Below are 16,407 nucleotides of genomic sequence, written 5' to 3'. Positions count from 1 at the left end.
GTTGAATACGCTTAAGTAATTGATTTAGTTCATCTTGTAACAAAGAGACAAGTTGACTACCTCCAGATGTAGAAGCATGATTTGTGTCGGAAGATGACGCCGCTGTAGAACTCTGATCAAGTGTAATAGTAGTAGCATACAATTTCTGAGCCCACTTGGGTTTACCATGCTCGGCCCAACATGTATCAATAGTGTGATTAATCTTTCCACAATATGTACATTGACGCATGCCTAGATCTAGTGGTTGTCCTTTGCCTTTACCTCCACCATGACCTTGGCCTCCCCCCAAACATCGACCTCTGCCAGGAAAACTAGCACCACAACCACAACCTCCACTCTTTGAAATAAGTGCTGAATTATCTTTAGAAGAGGATGATTCAGACTTGGCGGAGGGAGATACAATTCGTTGAATCTGATAAAACGCCTCATTCAAGGATGGGATCTTCTCGCCTGCATGAATTTGGCTTTTGACAAAATAAAGATCAGACTCTAATCCAAACAAAAATTTAGCAATCAGAAATTTAGCATGTTGAGATTTAAGAATTTTAATATAAAGAGATTAGTACATAGTAAGTTCCTCCCAAGCCCCTTACAAAACTGTAGTAGTCGCCAACAAATGTGCCATTTTGTTTAAAAAAGAAGAACTTCTCATATAAATCATATATTTTTTCCATTTTATTTAGTCATTGCTGAGTTAGTGAGTTTTTTCTTTGTTCGCAATTTGACTGTAAGTAGATTTCTTATTTTATTATAAGTTGTGGGGCTAGGCCATGGTTGGAGTTATTCTGGACCCTATCATGGCTCTAGGATTCTCCCCTTTCTTCTTCTATCGTGGTCTCTCTCTTCTCTCTTCTCTCTTCTTCTTCTTCTTCTTCCTTCTCTCTCTCCCTTCTTATGTCTGCATAAGGATTGGCTCTTAGATTCTTTTCTGCTACCATTAGCTCGAAAAGAAAACTATCCATAAAGCTAAGATTGAAGTAGGACCTCAAGATAATATGAATTTTAGCCCCAAACATGATTTCAATCACTTGCAACAGTGCAGATACAACTCATAGAAATTATGAAGGAGCACGTTCAAAAGCCTAGTCCTCACAACCCTTAGCATTCTAAGAGCAAAGGTCCACAATTTGTCAAGCCTAGTGGGTCCAAATGTTGGCCCATCACACAATTAATGGAGAAAATTTGCCAATAGGAAATATATTTTTATTGACAAGTAACAACAGAAGAATAAATTAATTGAAATGACAGGAGATACAAAGAAACAACACCAACTAAGCCTTATCCCAACTAAATGGAGTCGGCTATATGGATCCAATCAAAGACATGTTACAAAGAAAAGTAAATGTAAAAGGGAAAGGGACACAACACAACAAATCAATACAAACACAATCTCACCTACATGGGGTCGGCCACACAGATTCTTGTCTTCTAATCAGATTTATTCGAGGTGATAATTGGGGCAAGGCCTAAACTATGTATGTCTCTCTGCACTACTCCTATGATCATTTTAGGCCTGCCCCAAGCTCTTTTAATTCCTTCAATCTGAATCAGATCACTCCTCACTGGTGCATCCCATGGCCTCCGTTGAACATAGCCATACCACCTCATATGGATTACTTCGAGCTTATCATGAATTGGGGCAACTTTCAAATTCGCTCTACTTTGGTCATTCCTTACTTAATCCCTCCTAGCTTTTCCGCACATCAATCTCAACATCCTCATATCTATTATACATAGTTTATCTATATAACACTTCTTAACTGCCCAACATTCAAACATGTACATCAGTCGGCCAAACAACTATCCTATAGAACTTTCCTTTAAGCTAAGGGATACGTTGGTCACACAACACTCTAGATGCACCTCTCCACTTCATCCATCACACTTTAATCCTCTGAGAAACATCATCCTTTATATCACCTTTTTTATTTATAATTGACCCTAGATACCCAAAATGATTACATTATGGTACCTCTCTCTCAATATTCATTTCATTAGCACCGTAGATTAGCTAAAGTTACACACCATATATTACGTCCTCGTTCTACTTATCTTAAAACCTCTTGATTACAAGGTTGATTTCTATAGCACCAACTTAGCATTAATCCTAACTTTAGTCTCATCCACCAAAACAATATCATCAGCAAAGAGCATACACCACGGAATCTCATCCGAAATGTTTCTGGTTAAATAATTCATGGTAAGCACAAACAAATAAGGACTTAATGTTGATCATTGACGCAACCTAATTGTAAGTGGGGAATCACTTCATTGCTCTTCCACAATTCTCACACTAGTCATTGTGTCCACATACATATCTTTAATTTTATCTACATATTTATTAGAAACCCTTCTCTTCTCCAGTGCATGCCAAATAAGCTCTCTTTGGGGACTCCGGCATAGGCTTTTTCTAGGTCAATAAAGGCCATATGAAGATCCTTCTTGCAAGCTCTAAACCTTTGCATGAGCCTCCTGAGTAAAAAAATAGCTTCTGTTGTGGATCTACCTAGCATAAAACCAAATTGATTCGCCAAAATAGTAGTTTCCCTTCTTAAGTGTGCTTCAATAACCTTCTCTCATTATGACCAAAAAAGGCTTCAGACTGTGGAAAGAGCAGCCCTTTTGCATGGAATATAGAATTAAGCAAGCTAGGCTCTAGCCTAGCCCACATTAGAAATTTTCATCCAAAACAAAGTCAACTCCATTTCAGGTGTCCAACTTAACAAAATGATATCATAATGGATTCAAGGTGGTTCAATCAAGAATAACGAGTGCCCACCTTATAGACATAAATCTTGACACCCATGCAAATAGGTAGATCCCATAACTGAAACTTTCAAAATCCGAGAAGCCATTACCTCAACTCTAACAATGCATTGAAATTCCCATTGCCATTTTCCGTTGATTTGAAATATTGGATACCATAACTCCCAAGTAACGCATAGCCAAAGCTCCATAACTTATAAAAGTGGAATATCTCATTCCACTGGTAGCGAATATCATACTTTACCGTATCAAAGTTATAACACCGCATGAGAACACCATTTATAACAATTGTTTTTCCTCTTGTAATGCAAGCCATCATCAATTTCTACCATCTAATAAACAAAAAAAGTGCAGCAACTCTATAGAGATCAGACTTATTTCATCTATGGCAAGTGAGATAGACGTGCCAAAGTGCAAAATCGATAGCTTAAAGCACATAGATAAATAAAATAAGTTAGCCAAAGCATTTAACCACCAACAAGCATGCCAATATGGTGATTGTTCGTAGTTTGCTCCTCCCAATATGGATTCTTTACTTTCATTCACGGATATATACAATAATTCCAATCAAACATAAAACAGATAAATTTTGTTATGAAATGACACTAGACCACTGAGGGAGATTCAGATACAGTGGGCGTTCTCAGTGCACGGGGCTCTCACCATTGCGGGGTCTAGGGAGGGTCATAATGTACGTAGCCTTACCCCCACTTCGTGGAGATGCTTTTCCCCACTAGAAACCCAAACCACTAGGTCGGAATTGAGCAACCTCACCATTGCACCTAGGTCTGCCCTTTTGGAGATTCAGCTACAGTGATTGGCGGGATATCTTTTCAGAACTAGGGCTCACGGAGATGATCATACTTGATAAGGTGGTAAGATCCCACAACATCTCATTCTAGTGGCTCCTTAGATCTGTTTATCCTTCAGTGCTCTTCAAGGGGCGGGGGGGCAGCTAAGGAGGAGCTACATGTAAAGGTCGTTCTCAAGGAGGGTGATTTTGGTTGTATAAAGGAGGTCAACCCACTTATATGGATCCTTATGCTTTGATGTAATTTTCCATATTATAAGTCCTGGCACCTCTCTTTCGGTTCATGTTTCTATGTTTGTGCTCTGATTTGGCAACCTTTTCTTTAAATGAATAAACTGTTATACATGAAAAGAGCAAGGAAAAAAAAAAGTTCCAAAACAGTTGTGATATTCACAACTCAACAAAGATTTTTTTTTCACAGGGGATCAACTCAAATATCCACATCTTTGATTGTTTTAAGATTTGCAACTACAAATGAAGTCATCCTTCAGCTAAAGCTTGTAATTGTGACAACTACAACAACAACTCAGCCTCATCCCAACTAAATGGGGTCGGCTACATGGATCCTAACCCTCAATCAGCTCTGTTCGAGTTCATACTTGTTAAGGCCTAAACTATGCATGTCTTTCTTCACCACTTCTCCTAAAGTCATTTTAGGTCTACCCCTAATTCTTTTAGCTCCTTCTATCTGGATCAAATCACTCCTCCGTACTGGAGCATCTAAAGGCCTCCACTGAACATGGCTATGCCACCTTAAACGACTTTCTCGTAGCTTATCATGTATTAGAACTACTCCCAAATAAACTCGAATATGATCATTCTTTTATCCTTCCTAGTTTTGCCACACATCCATCTCAACATCCTCATCTTAGCTACATTGAGTTTATCTATAGTATGCTTTTGAATTGCCCAACATTTCGCACCATACCTCATAGCCGGTTGTATTAACTATCTTACAAAAATTTTCTTTAAGTTTTATTGGAATAGTCGATCACACAACACTCTGGACACACCTCTCTATTTCATCCATCCTATTTTAATTCTGTGAAACAACATCCTTTATATCACATTCTTTATTTATATTGAGCCCAGATACCTAAGATAATCACTTTGCAGAATCTCCCTCTCATCAATTTTCACCACATCATTATCCATCCAATGTAACTGAAATTACACACTATACACTATTTTCGCTCTACTTATCTTAAAAGTTTCTATTCCAAACTTGATCTCCATAAATCCAACTTGGTGTTAATCCTTGCTTTTGTTTCATCCACCAAAACAATATCATTAGCAAAAAGCATACACTAAGGAACCTCATCTTGAATGTGTCTAGTTAATTCATCCATGATAAAAGCAAACAAATAAGGGTTTAAAGTTGATCCTTGATGTAATCCAATTGTTATTGGGAATTCACTACCTTTTTTTTTTTTGGGTTAATAAATAATTCATTACCAAGAGGAAAAAGGAAAAACTTAGAACCCCTTAAAAGGGGACGGAGAAGTAAGAGATAAAAGCAAAAACTCAAGGAGGAGAGACATTCCTGATGATGGAGCTAGGAAGCCCCTAGGAATTTACAAAGTGAAGATTTATAGGGAAGGGATTACAAGAAGAAATCCGAGAGATCTTAGTCTTGACATCAAAAGATATGGAGCCCCAAATCTTTTCAAGAGAGCGAGAGTTGGAGGTCCATTTCCTATGATTTCTTTCCATCCAGATTTGGTTTATGGTTGCAAAGAAGGCGAGCTTTCCCACAGTGTCACATATATACTTTGCCTGAAATGTCATATCCATCCAAATCCATTCCCGATGAAGCAGAAGAATTCTCTTGCTGGTTGGCCAGCATTTGTCAAGGATTCCTTTCCAAATAGAGGAAACAGGACAAGCGAAAAAGAGATGGTCAATGCTTTCCAATTCATTACCACAAAGGAAGCACATTGGATCCGCTGAAATGCCACGCTGAGTGAGGAAAGCTTGAGTTGGCAAGGATTTAGACAAGACTCTCCATGACGTGAAGATTTGGTGGGGCATGTGATGCTTAAACCCAGATGAGCTTGTGCCAAGGAGAGGGAGGCTCATGATTTCTAACAAAATCCCAAGCAGCTTTTGCAGTGAAGAGCTGAGATGAGGTAGGCTTCCAGAGGATTGAGTCATGACTTTGCTGTCGGGATTCTGGAATGACTGGCAATGAGTTCCAGATATCTGCAAGTTGGGACAAGGATTGAACCGGGGGGGTCCAATTGCCAAAGGATAAAATATCTGCCACACGGGCAACCTTGGACAATCCCGAACTAAAATGATTATGGGACTTATGGAATGACATAGAATTCCTTTGGGATGCCAGGGATCAAGCTATAGGTAAGTGTTGGCCCCATCCCCAATTTGAGAGAAAATGACAGTTGAGATAGATGAGTGGGTAGATATGATCTTGCACCACACCCAGGATGCTTTTGAGGGGTCTTTCACTGTCCAAATGGAATCTGACCAAAGCAGGTAAGAGTATACTCAGTCAACCCATATACTCTTTTTCTTATTGACAAGCTTCCAGATAGCTTGATGATACCAACTGAGCGGGCATCCTTGATCCGCCTCAGGCTAAGACCCCCTTCCACTTTAGGAAGGCAAACAGAAGCCCAACTAGCCGGCCTGAGATATCTTGAGCATTCACTTCCTTTTAAAAGAAAAGAGGCAAAAATTGATTCAAGCTTGGAAATGGTGGATTTTGGCAACCCATAAATACCAGACCAGTAAATGTAAGAAGCTTGAAGAACCGATCGGATGAGCTCTAGATGACCTGCAATTCACTACCTTGACCCCCCACGACTGACACTAGTCACCAGACTCACCACACCATTATAAATAATCTTTTAACTATGGTAACATATTTACTTGAAACACTTTTCGCTAGTACTTGCCATATTAACTCTCTAGGGACTCTGTCATAAGCTTTTTCTAGGTCAATAAAGACCATATGTAGATCCTTCATGAAATCTTTAAGGCTTTCCATTAGTCTCCCAAGTAAATTAGCTTCTATCATGAATCTTTTCGGCATTAACCAAATTGTTTCTTTGTAGTAATAGTTTCTTGTCTCAGGTGAGTCTCAATAACTCACTCCCATAGTATGACTCCTTAGTTTAATGCCTCTACAGTTATTGCAACTCCAAATATCACCTTTATTTTTATAAATCGGAACCACAATGTTTCTTCTCCATTCATCTGGAATTTTCTTAACTTTCATAATCTTATTAAATAACTTGGCCAAGATAAACCATAGATTCCTAAGCTCTTCCACACTATTATTGGAACCCCATCTGGACCTGGTGTCTTTCCTACTTTCATCCTCCTTAAAGCTTCTTTTATTCAAGCACCATAATTTTTCGTATATATCTACAACATCTGGTGTCTTGACGTGTAATGTAGCCTTCTAAGACAGATCACTCAGCCTTATTGATGCATCCTCGGGCCTCCATTAAACATGGCCATACCACCTCAAACGACTTTCTCAAAGCTTATCATAATTAGAGCAACCCCCAAATCAGCTCTAATGTGGTCATTCTTTATTTTACCCTTTCAAGTTTTGCTGCACATCCATCTCAACTAATTCATAGTTTATCTATATGAAACTTCTTAATAGCCCAGTCATCTCGTTCCATAACTAGATAAAACAGAATGATCCTTAAGCTGCGCTTGGTAGGCATCCAAAAAAATGTTTCTGACATTTTTTTATTTTACGGGGACAAGAAAATGGAATATTCGATTTGGTTAACCATGTTTCAACATTTGAGAAATGCTCCATTTGGAAAAAATTATGTCCCCAATAATTTCCCCAAGGCCAAAGCCTTCTCTATCTCCTTAAAACTCTGAAGAACCTAAACCTTCTGTATCTCCTTGAAACTCTGAATAACTGGAATGGTGAAGATTCAGTGAAGAACTACCACTCGATCCCTGCTCTCCCTCAACACTGCTGAACATTGGTCTCCCCATCCCTGTCTCAATGAAATCGGACTGAGAAACCCTTTCTGTGAAGAAAAAATCCCACTCAATTTCCTCTATCTCCCTCATTACTGTCTCGGTGATATCGTTTCTGAAACAGGTTTACCAAACACCATTTTTAAGCCAGGTTTTTTTAACATAGAAACGGAATTTTCTGGTTTTGACATGAAAAGTCGTTACCAAACGCAGCCTTACTCATATCGATCATTGTTCTTGTTAAGGAAAGATGAAACTATGAATTAGTTGCTTCAAAGAACTGTTTAAAATAAAAAAATTCTCTTGCAGAGATCTAGACCAGAATAAGCATGGAGGAGAAGTTGTCAAAGAGCGACAAAGGGATGTAGAGAGAGGTTACCAATTGATTGCAAGTGAAAATTTGATGGAAACTTCAGTAATGGAAATTAAGTTGTTCTTCAGAAGCTTGGAGGTCCAACTACTAAAACTACTCTTCCTTTTATTTTCTACTCTTGTTGGTTTAATGTTTCAAGAGAGGTTACCAATTGATTGCAAGTGAAAATTTCATAGAAACTTCAGCAATGGAAATTGAGTTGTTCTTCGGAAGCTTGGAGGTCCAACTACTAAAACTACTATTCGTTTATTTTCTTCTCTTGTTGGTTTAATGTTTCGAGTTCTATACCTTGAAATGAAATTGGTTCACCAATTAAGAAAGGGTTTCAAATCGCTTGGGATGCAAGAAGCGTCAATGTTTTGGTGGAAATAGGATTTCCCTTTGTTGTCAATGGAGCTGCAATAGTACATGACAAGGTCTAGACCATAAAACTAACTCTCAGTCGAAATTACAGTTTCAACAGAGATATCTTGGTTTCAACAGGTACGGAGACAAAACCTATGGTCGATACTGGTTGTACCAGCTTTCGACCAGCTTTGACCATATTTTGAATATTTCGATTGTTTAAACCAGTTTTGGTCGAAACTGGTTGAACTAGCCACTTAAAATTCCCCATTTCCATCAAAACCTGTTATATTCGACATGTTTCGACCAAGAGCACCAGGTTTCGCAAGTTTCGACTCCTAGAGTGTTTTTCCAAGAACTTTGATTTAATCATACACAATTGATGGAATGGACCAACCAAGAAACTCCGCGTTGAATTGAGTGGTGAGTGTTGCATGCTTGTTTTTCCATTCTAATGTATGTTTTGATTGTTTTAATAGCTTATTAACCTTTCCAACAACTAAAGCATACGTAGACTCATTGCTTATAATAGGGCTAGTGTACAACAATAGAATTCAAAGTATCATAGCAAACTTAGTTTGAAACCACAAGTACAATTTTTTAATGAAACTAATTAATGGTATAGGTTTAAAATGTTAAAGATAGACTAACATAGAAAAAATTTAAAATTTAAAAATAAAAAAAAGGTAAAAAAAAATTTCAAGTTTGGCAAAAAATATATCAGGTTTCGGCCTGTGAAATCTTGGTTTTGTCTAGAGTTGAAACCGGCCTCAAAACAGAGATTTAGAACTTAGGGGTTTTTTTTCTTCATGAAACTAATTCACAGCATAGGTTTAAACTGTTAAAAATAGACAACATAAAAAATAAAAAATAAAAGGCCTCGAAACCTAAGCAAAAAAAAAATCGGGTTTCAACCTATGAAATTTTGGTTTCGTCCAAGGTCCAAACCGGCCCCAAAACCAAGATTTAGAACCTTGGTTTGGACTCAAGTTTCTCCTCAATGACAATATTTACATGTTTCCCTATAAAAGCTATACCATAAGTATGTGAGGCTAACATAGTTGCAAACCTATTGGCTAAACATCAAATGCATCAAGATGTTAGTTCTGTTCTCTTAATGCAATTCATACTCTTTTGATTGCTGTTCATTGGGGGACGTGGGCGTAACCAGTGCACGAAGATCCCGCCACTGTGAGGTCTAGAGAGGGTAATAATATTAGACTTATGTTATAAGGGTACTAGTTCATTAACATGTAATCTTATATTGTAATTTTCCTTTTTTCTCTTTTACCTCCTAAGAAAGGTGTATGTAATTCCTCTATTATGTTTTATAATCCAACATAGGTGGGAAGACCTCTCTCTCTCTCTCTCTCTCTCTCTCTCTCCAATGTGATTTGCACTCAACTCTTTTCTTCTCTTTTTCTCATCTTCTTCTTCTCTTCTTCTCTCTTCTCTTCTCTCTTACCTTGATCCTTGCTCTCTTCCAACTTGGTATCAGAGCCAAGGAGGTTTGAGAGTCAACTAAGCACTTCTCTCTCATTCTTTAAGCCTCTCTTGGAACCTTAGAAAAGTAAAGGGGTCCTATAAAGGCTACACCATGTAAGAATATTCATCTAAAAGACTTAATAGAGTTCTATCACCAATTTGAAGACACATTGGAAGGAGATTGGGGGTTACGAAGTCCGATTGAAGCTCAAACCAACAAGCAAAGTGGTATTCTGGGTTACCACCAACCTTGGAGTACAGTCCTTTCTCCCTCATCCAGCATGGGTTAGAGTTGAGGTTGGGGCTTGCTAGAATTGCCCAAAGGTCTTCTTTTGATCCCCCATAGTCTTGGTGGTTGAATCTTGAATGTGTGAGTTTTTGGAGCACAACTCCTTCCATTGACTGCCAGGTATCGTTAGTTTGCCTTTTCTAAGCTTAGTTTGTCTGAAATGGTTTGTGTTGTATTGATTCATTGATTGGTTGTCTTTGGTTGATGAGTTACATCATGTAAGAATTGTTTGTTGAGCTGGGATAAAGCTATATAACGAAATGGGAGACTGAGAACTCAACCGTTACGAGTATTACCCATTTCGTTTGGATATTCAACCATTTGTTTTAGGTGTATTCTTACATCATGTCTAAGGTCAGTGGACCTATGGAAGTTTCAGGTGGTGGTTCGAGTAGTACCAAGTACCAACCCCAGTCTAGTTGTACTTGAAAATCCCAATATTAAAAAGTTCATTGTGAAGTTGAACAGCACCAACTACTTGGATTGGTTGCACTCAATGAAGCTATTGATCAATGCCCCTCATTATAGTGATCCCACATATCAGAAATGGGAGACCAAGAACTCAACCGTTATGACTTGGTTGATTTTTTTTCTATAAAACCTGGGATTGGAAGGTTTATGAGAAAGAAAGTTGCAAAGGATGTTTGGGATAGTGTCTCTAATACATCTGACCAAGTGGTTGACTCAGCTAAGGTCTATCAACTTCTTCAGAAGGTTATCTCAATAAAGCAAGAAGATAAGACCATCTGTGACTATTATAACATGGTTATTGGACTCTAGGAGGAGTGCGATCGCTATTAGGACCTTCAGTTGTCCAGTCCTAAAGATGAATCAAAAGTCTATAAAACTCTTGAAAAGAAGCATGCTTTTATACTTCTTGATGGACTGAACCCGGATTATGAGCCAATCTAGATACAAATTTTGAGCTGGTTGCCTCTCCCATCCCTTCATGAGGCATATTGCTACTTGCAAAGGAGACTTGGACAGTGGCCATAGAGCTTATGTCCTCCATTGAGAGGTTTGCACTTTCTTCTACCTCCCATAGAGATTGGCATCGAGGTAGAGGCCATGGGCCAACCCAAGTGGATGACAAAGATCAGCTTCAATGTGAATAATGTGATCATTGTGGAAACCTGGGCACACTAGAGAGAGATGTTGGGTCCTTCATGGGCATCCTCTTGGTATGCGTGGTGGCAGAAGAGGGTGAGCTAGGCACATATTGTGATGACTAAGACTAATCCAATAGGATATCCACCAAACACATAGGCAGATCACAACTCCCTTACTAGGAAGGATGTTGCAATATTCCATAGTCATGTCATAGCAAGGTAGTTCTTCCTCTTCATCTATAGTGCCAGATTTTTCAGCTTCCACTTTGTAAGTCACCACATTGGCTCCCTCTGCAGCTCCATCTTAGGCTATTGATTCTGGTACCACTAACCACATGACCGGTTTGTCCCATAATCCCACTATTATAATTCCTACTCCATTTTTTGTGGTAGGAAAATTGTTAGGGTGGTTAATGGCTACCCTTCTCTCCATTTCTTGTGAGGTAGTATTCTTGTTACCTCTTCCATTTCCCTCAACTCTGCTCTTCTTGTCCCTAATTTTGCCACTAATCTTTCATATGTTAGTCACTTAACTAAATCCTTGAATTGTTGTCATTTTTATTCCTTCTCACTGTCTTTTTCAGGATTTACTGACAAAAAGGATTATTAGCAATGGACGTGAGAAGAAAGGGCTCTACGTAGTTGATCTTCAATCAACTATTTGCTCACAACTCAGTACTATGTGTGTGGCCATAGTGACAGTAGTTCTGTGAATTCTGTGATGCTTTGGCATCAGCATTTTGGCCATCCTTCTTTTGTTGCTAGGAGGAAACAAAAATCTCATTTACTTACTTGTTTTTTATTCTTCCTATGTCTTTCATTGTGAACTATGTATTTTTTCCAAACATTGTCATTCTCCTTCTCTCTATCATGGTAATAAACCTGCTACTCCTTTTCATATTGTGCATATTGATGTTTGGGACCCTCCCCTACTACCTCTTTATTTGGCTATTGCTACTTTGTTTCCCTTAATGATTTTTTTCATGCTACTTCGACTCTTCTGATAAAACATAAGAATGATGTTTATGATGCCTCAAAAAAAATTTATCTAATGATTTGTACTCAATTTGAAACTAAAATTAAAATTTTTCATTTTGATAAAGGGGGGCGTACAAGTATGGTGGCCTTCAATTTTTTATTTTTTTATTTTTTTTTTAAACTGATAATGACAATATCCACCAGCTTGCTTGTGCTGACACACCCCAGACAAATGGGGTAGCTGAGCCGATAATCGCCATTTGTTGAAAGTCAGTAGGAGTCTTCTCTTTGGCATTCATGTTTCTAGAACTTTTTGGTCTGATGCTCACCTCACTGATGGTTTTTTAATCAACCGCAAGGCTACAAAAATTTTTTGTTCTAAAACTCGTTTGAATACCTTGTCTCCTTAGGTTTCTGTTTCACTCTTCCCCCTAGGTATTTGGGTGTTATGTTCATATTCATAAATTCTCTCGGACTAAACTTGACCCCAAGGCTCTCAACTACCTCTTTCTTGGGTATTCCTCCTCTACCAAAAGCTACAAGTGCTACCAACCTTCTTTCTGAAGGTGACTTCTCTCAAAGATGTCAACTTCTTTGAATCTCTACCTTTCTTCGCTCCTCATCAGCACCCTTTTTAGAGGGAGACTAGTGGGAATGAAAAAGCTGCTAATGCCATTCCTTTTCTTCCACCTTTACCTATTCCTCCCTTTATGATTGATGTTGGGAAACACAAAGAAGTGGATGTCATAGATATTGGTGATTTTTTAGGTGGTGGTTCTAGTAATGAGAAAGAGTTACCTATGTACAAAGAAGGGGAAATAAGACCTGCAAAGAGCCCTCTTTGGATCCACAACTTGAGAACTACCTTCCTTAGTCAGATAACATTCCTTTTCTTATCCATTGTCATATCCAAGTCCCCCTACCTATTGTCTTTGTTGGAATGGTGTGGAAGATTCTAACCATCTCTTCTTCAGTTTCCCCTTCTCTTCTTCTATATGGAGAAAAGTCCTCAGTATTCACTGGCCCTCTAGAAGATGTATTCTTCCCCTTATGAGAGAACGGCTTTGGATCAATATGACTTCTTTTAGTACTCCACTTGTGAAGTCAGCAAGCTCGCCTTGTGTGCAACTATTGGATGGGGCCCAATATTTGAGATGGACCTCCAACTCCTAATATTATGACATGATTTGAAAAGCCATCTACTTTGATGTCAGTTCTAAGTTCCATATACTCCTCCACGATACGGGGTCAAGGATTCTCCAAGGAATAGGCTCACTATTGTGTCTTGGTGTTTCCTCTACCATTGCTCTCTCCCCCTGACCTCCCTCCCTCTTGAGTTTCTACTATGTTGTTGTGGTTGCTTTTTTCTTTGTCTATGTTGGCAATGTATGGTCTAGCTTTTCTTTTTCTTCCCCTCGGGGCTATATATTCCCGCCCTCTTTGTTTTTAACTCGTTTCTTATTCACCTAAAAAAAATATTCCTTCTCTTCCGTTTGAGTTGACCTTCCTATTGCTATTAGAAAGGGAAAGAGAGTTTACACTAATTAGAGCCTAGTTTGTTTCCTATGATGCTCTCTCTCCTATAGGTGTTGCTTTTACCGCTGCCCTTTCCTTTATTTTTTTCTTAAGAATGTCACTGAGGCCATGTCTGACCCAAAGTGGAAGCAAGCAATGTCTGAGGAAATAATGGCACTTGAGAAGAACTATACCAAAAATTGGTTGATCTTCCTAGGGGGAGAGTTCCAGTTGGATGCAGATGGATTTACACAATCAAGTACTGATCAGATGGTATGATTAAAAGATATAAGGCCAGACCAGTGGCCAAAGGAAACAATCAGGTGTATGGAATTGGCTATCATGAGACATTTGTCCCTGTAATTAAACATAATTCGATGAAGGTTCTCCTATCATTGGCGGCTAATAGAGATAGGCCATTGTGTTAGTTAGATGTGAAGAATGTCTTCCTCTATAGTGACTTAGAAGAGGAAGTCTACATACAAACTCCACATGGCTTCAAATTCCCTTCAGTTGAAGGGAAAGCGTGTCTCCTCGGAAAGGCCCTATATGGTCTCAAAAAGTTTCCAAAGGCTTGGTTTGAGAGGTTTAGACAGACTATTCTAAGGAATGGGTATTCTCATAGTCAATATGAAACACCTTAAATACCTGGCGAGGTAATGGTACCATCACAGCCTTATTGTTTATGTTGATGACATTATGGTGATTGGAAATGATTAGATTTAAATAGCTAGGTTAAAGGCCTACTTGGCTCAATGGTTTGAGATTAATGATTCGGGTCCATTGAAGCATTTCCTAGAGATTGAAGTGTGAAGATCTAAGAGGGAATAAACATATGTCAAAGAATTTTTGTTTTGCACTTGTAGAAAGAAACACAAATGTCAGGTTTCAAACCAGCAAACTCTCCTATTGATCAAAATCATAAGATAGGAGAAGATTGTGGACCTTCTCTTATTGATGCAAGGAAATAACAAAGACTTGTGAAGAAGACGATTTATCTCTCTTTGACTCGCCCAAATATCACCTATGCAATTGGAGTAGTAGTCATTTTATGCATACCCCCAAGAGTAGGCACTTGGATGTTGTAAAACGCATCCTCAGATACTTAAAGTCCTCCATAAAGAGAGGACTATTGTATGCCAGGCACAACAATTTGAGGATAGAAGGCTACACTGATGCTTATTGGGCTGGTTCAATTTCTGACAGACAATCTACATATGGGTATTGACATTTGTGGGTGGTAACTTGGTTACAAGAAAAAATAAAAAGCAGCCAGTCGTAGCTCGATCAAGTGCAGAGGCAGAATTTAGAGCTATGGCTTATGGAGTATGTGAACTCCTATGGTTGAGAAGGCTAGTCCAAGAGTTGGGGTTTGATATTAAGGCACCCATGCATCTCTATTGTGATAACAAGGCTACTATAAATACAACCCACAATCCAGTGCAACATGACTGAATGAAGCACATAGAAGTAGACAAACACTTCATCAAAGAGAAGATTAACTCTAGCTAGATATGCACTCCTTTTGTGAGGATTGGTGATCAGTTGGCAGATGTCTTCATAAAGAGGCTCATCCATCATCAGCTCATGGAGTATGTGAACTCCTATGGTTGAGAAGGCTAGTCCAAGAGTTGGGGTTTGATATTAAGGCACTCATGCATCTCTATTGTGATAACAAGGCTACTATAAATACAACCCACAATCCAGTGCAACATGACTGAATGAAGCACACAGAAGTAAACAAACACTTCATCAAAGAGAAGATTAACTCTGGCTAGATATGCACTCCTTTTGTGAGGATTGGTGATCAGTTGGCAGATGTCTTCATAAAGAGGCTCATCCATCATCAGTTCAGTACCCTATTGTGCAAGCTGGGAATGTATGACATATATTCTCCATCTTGAGGGGGAGTGTTAAGAGTTTATGTATTAAGAGTACTTTGGGGAACTAGTTTATTTACTTGTCTTATATTCTATGTCTTTGTTCACCTTTTACCTCCCTAGGGAGGTATATGTAATTGCATATATTATATTAGTGAAGCAATATAGGTGAGGGAGAAATCATTCTCTCACACACAACTCTCCTTCTCTCCTCCTCCTCCTTCAACCTTCTACTCTCACCTCTCCTCTTGCTTTCATGTTTTTTTGCAACCTTTAAATTCTAACTCACACTACAACATATGATCATATATTCCAAACTCCACCTCATTGTTAGTAACATAGGTCAGACCATGCCATAATACCCATTACATGAGAACCAAATGTGCCCATACTTTAACTGATATCTTGCATGTTAAGAAGGGATAAACTGCAGATTCTTCTTCACCCAAGCAAATGCATCTATAAACTAAATGTCACTTGTTATGTTGCAGGATATCTCAAGTCAAGATCTTGCTCAGGGCCAAGAGCCACGCAAATTCAGGTACTCTTGGAGAAGCTGTTGGTTTTCAAACTCTACTACCCTCCCTACTCATCCTCATCCACTAGTAAGAAAGGCATTTTGGAGTTCCAGGGATTGTTCTGTCCTAGAGGTTTCAGTTCCTTATTAGTTTCTTGTTTATTATTGTAATAAGGTTAGGGGTATTTTAGTCCCCTAACCAAACCCTTTGTTAGTACACACACATACACATACACACACATACACATACACACACACACACACACACACACACACACACATATATATATATATATATCAGGGAGGAGGGGCCTGCGATAGACATAATATAACACTATTGCAGGCTGCCTTTCTCCACACTTTTGGCGGC

General features: G+C 38.7%; 1 protein-coding gene across 4 annotated transcripts in view; it reads right to left on the bottom strand.

Annotated features, from left to right (window-relative positions):
- Positions 1 to 16,407, bottom strand: part of LOC122057575 (protein REVEILLE 8-like) — a 62,517-nt gene that overhangs the window by 13,734 nt on the left and 32,376 nt on the right. For all 4 annotated transcript variants that reach the window (XR_006133569.1, XR_006133568.1, XM_042619722.1 and 1 more), the window contains exon 7: positions 61 to 464. Coding sequence is in view for 2 of the 4 variants with exons in the window: in XM_042619722.1 (XP_042475656.1) it covers positions 61 to 464 (404 nt within the window). In the remaining 2 variants the exon portion in view is untranslated. The remainder of the gene's footprint in view (positions 1 to 60; positions 465 to 16,407) is intronic.

The sequence above is a fragment of the Macadamia integrifolia genome, chromosome 12 (genome assembly GCF_013358625.1).
Source record: "Macadamia integrifolia cultivar HAES 741 chromosome 12, SCU_Mint_v3, whole genome shotgun sequence".
Classification (NCBI taxonomy): Eukaryota; Viridiplantae; Streptophyta; class Magnoliopsida; order Proteales; family Proteaceae; genus Macadamia; species Macadamia integrifolia.
Note: the sequence above shows the minus strand (reverse complement) of the source record. Positions and strands in the feature narration are given on the sequence as shown.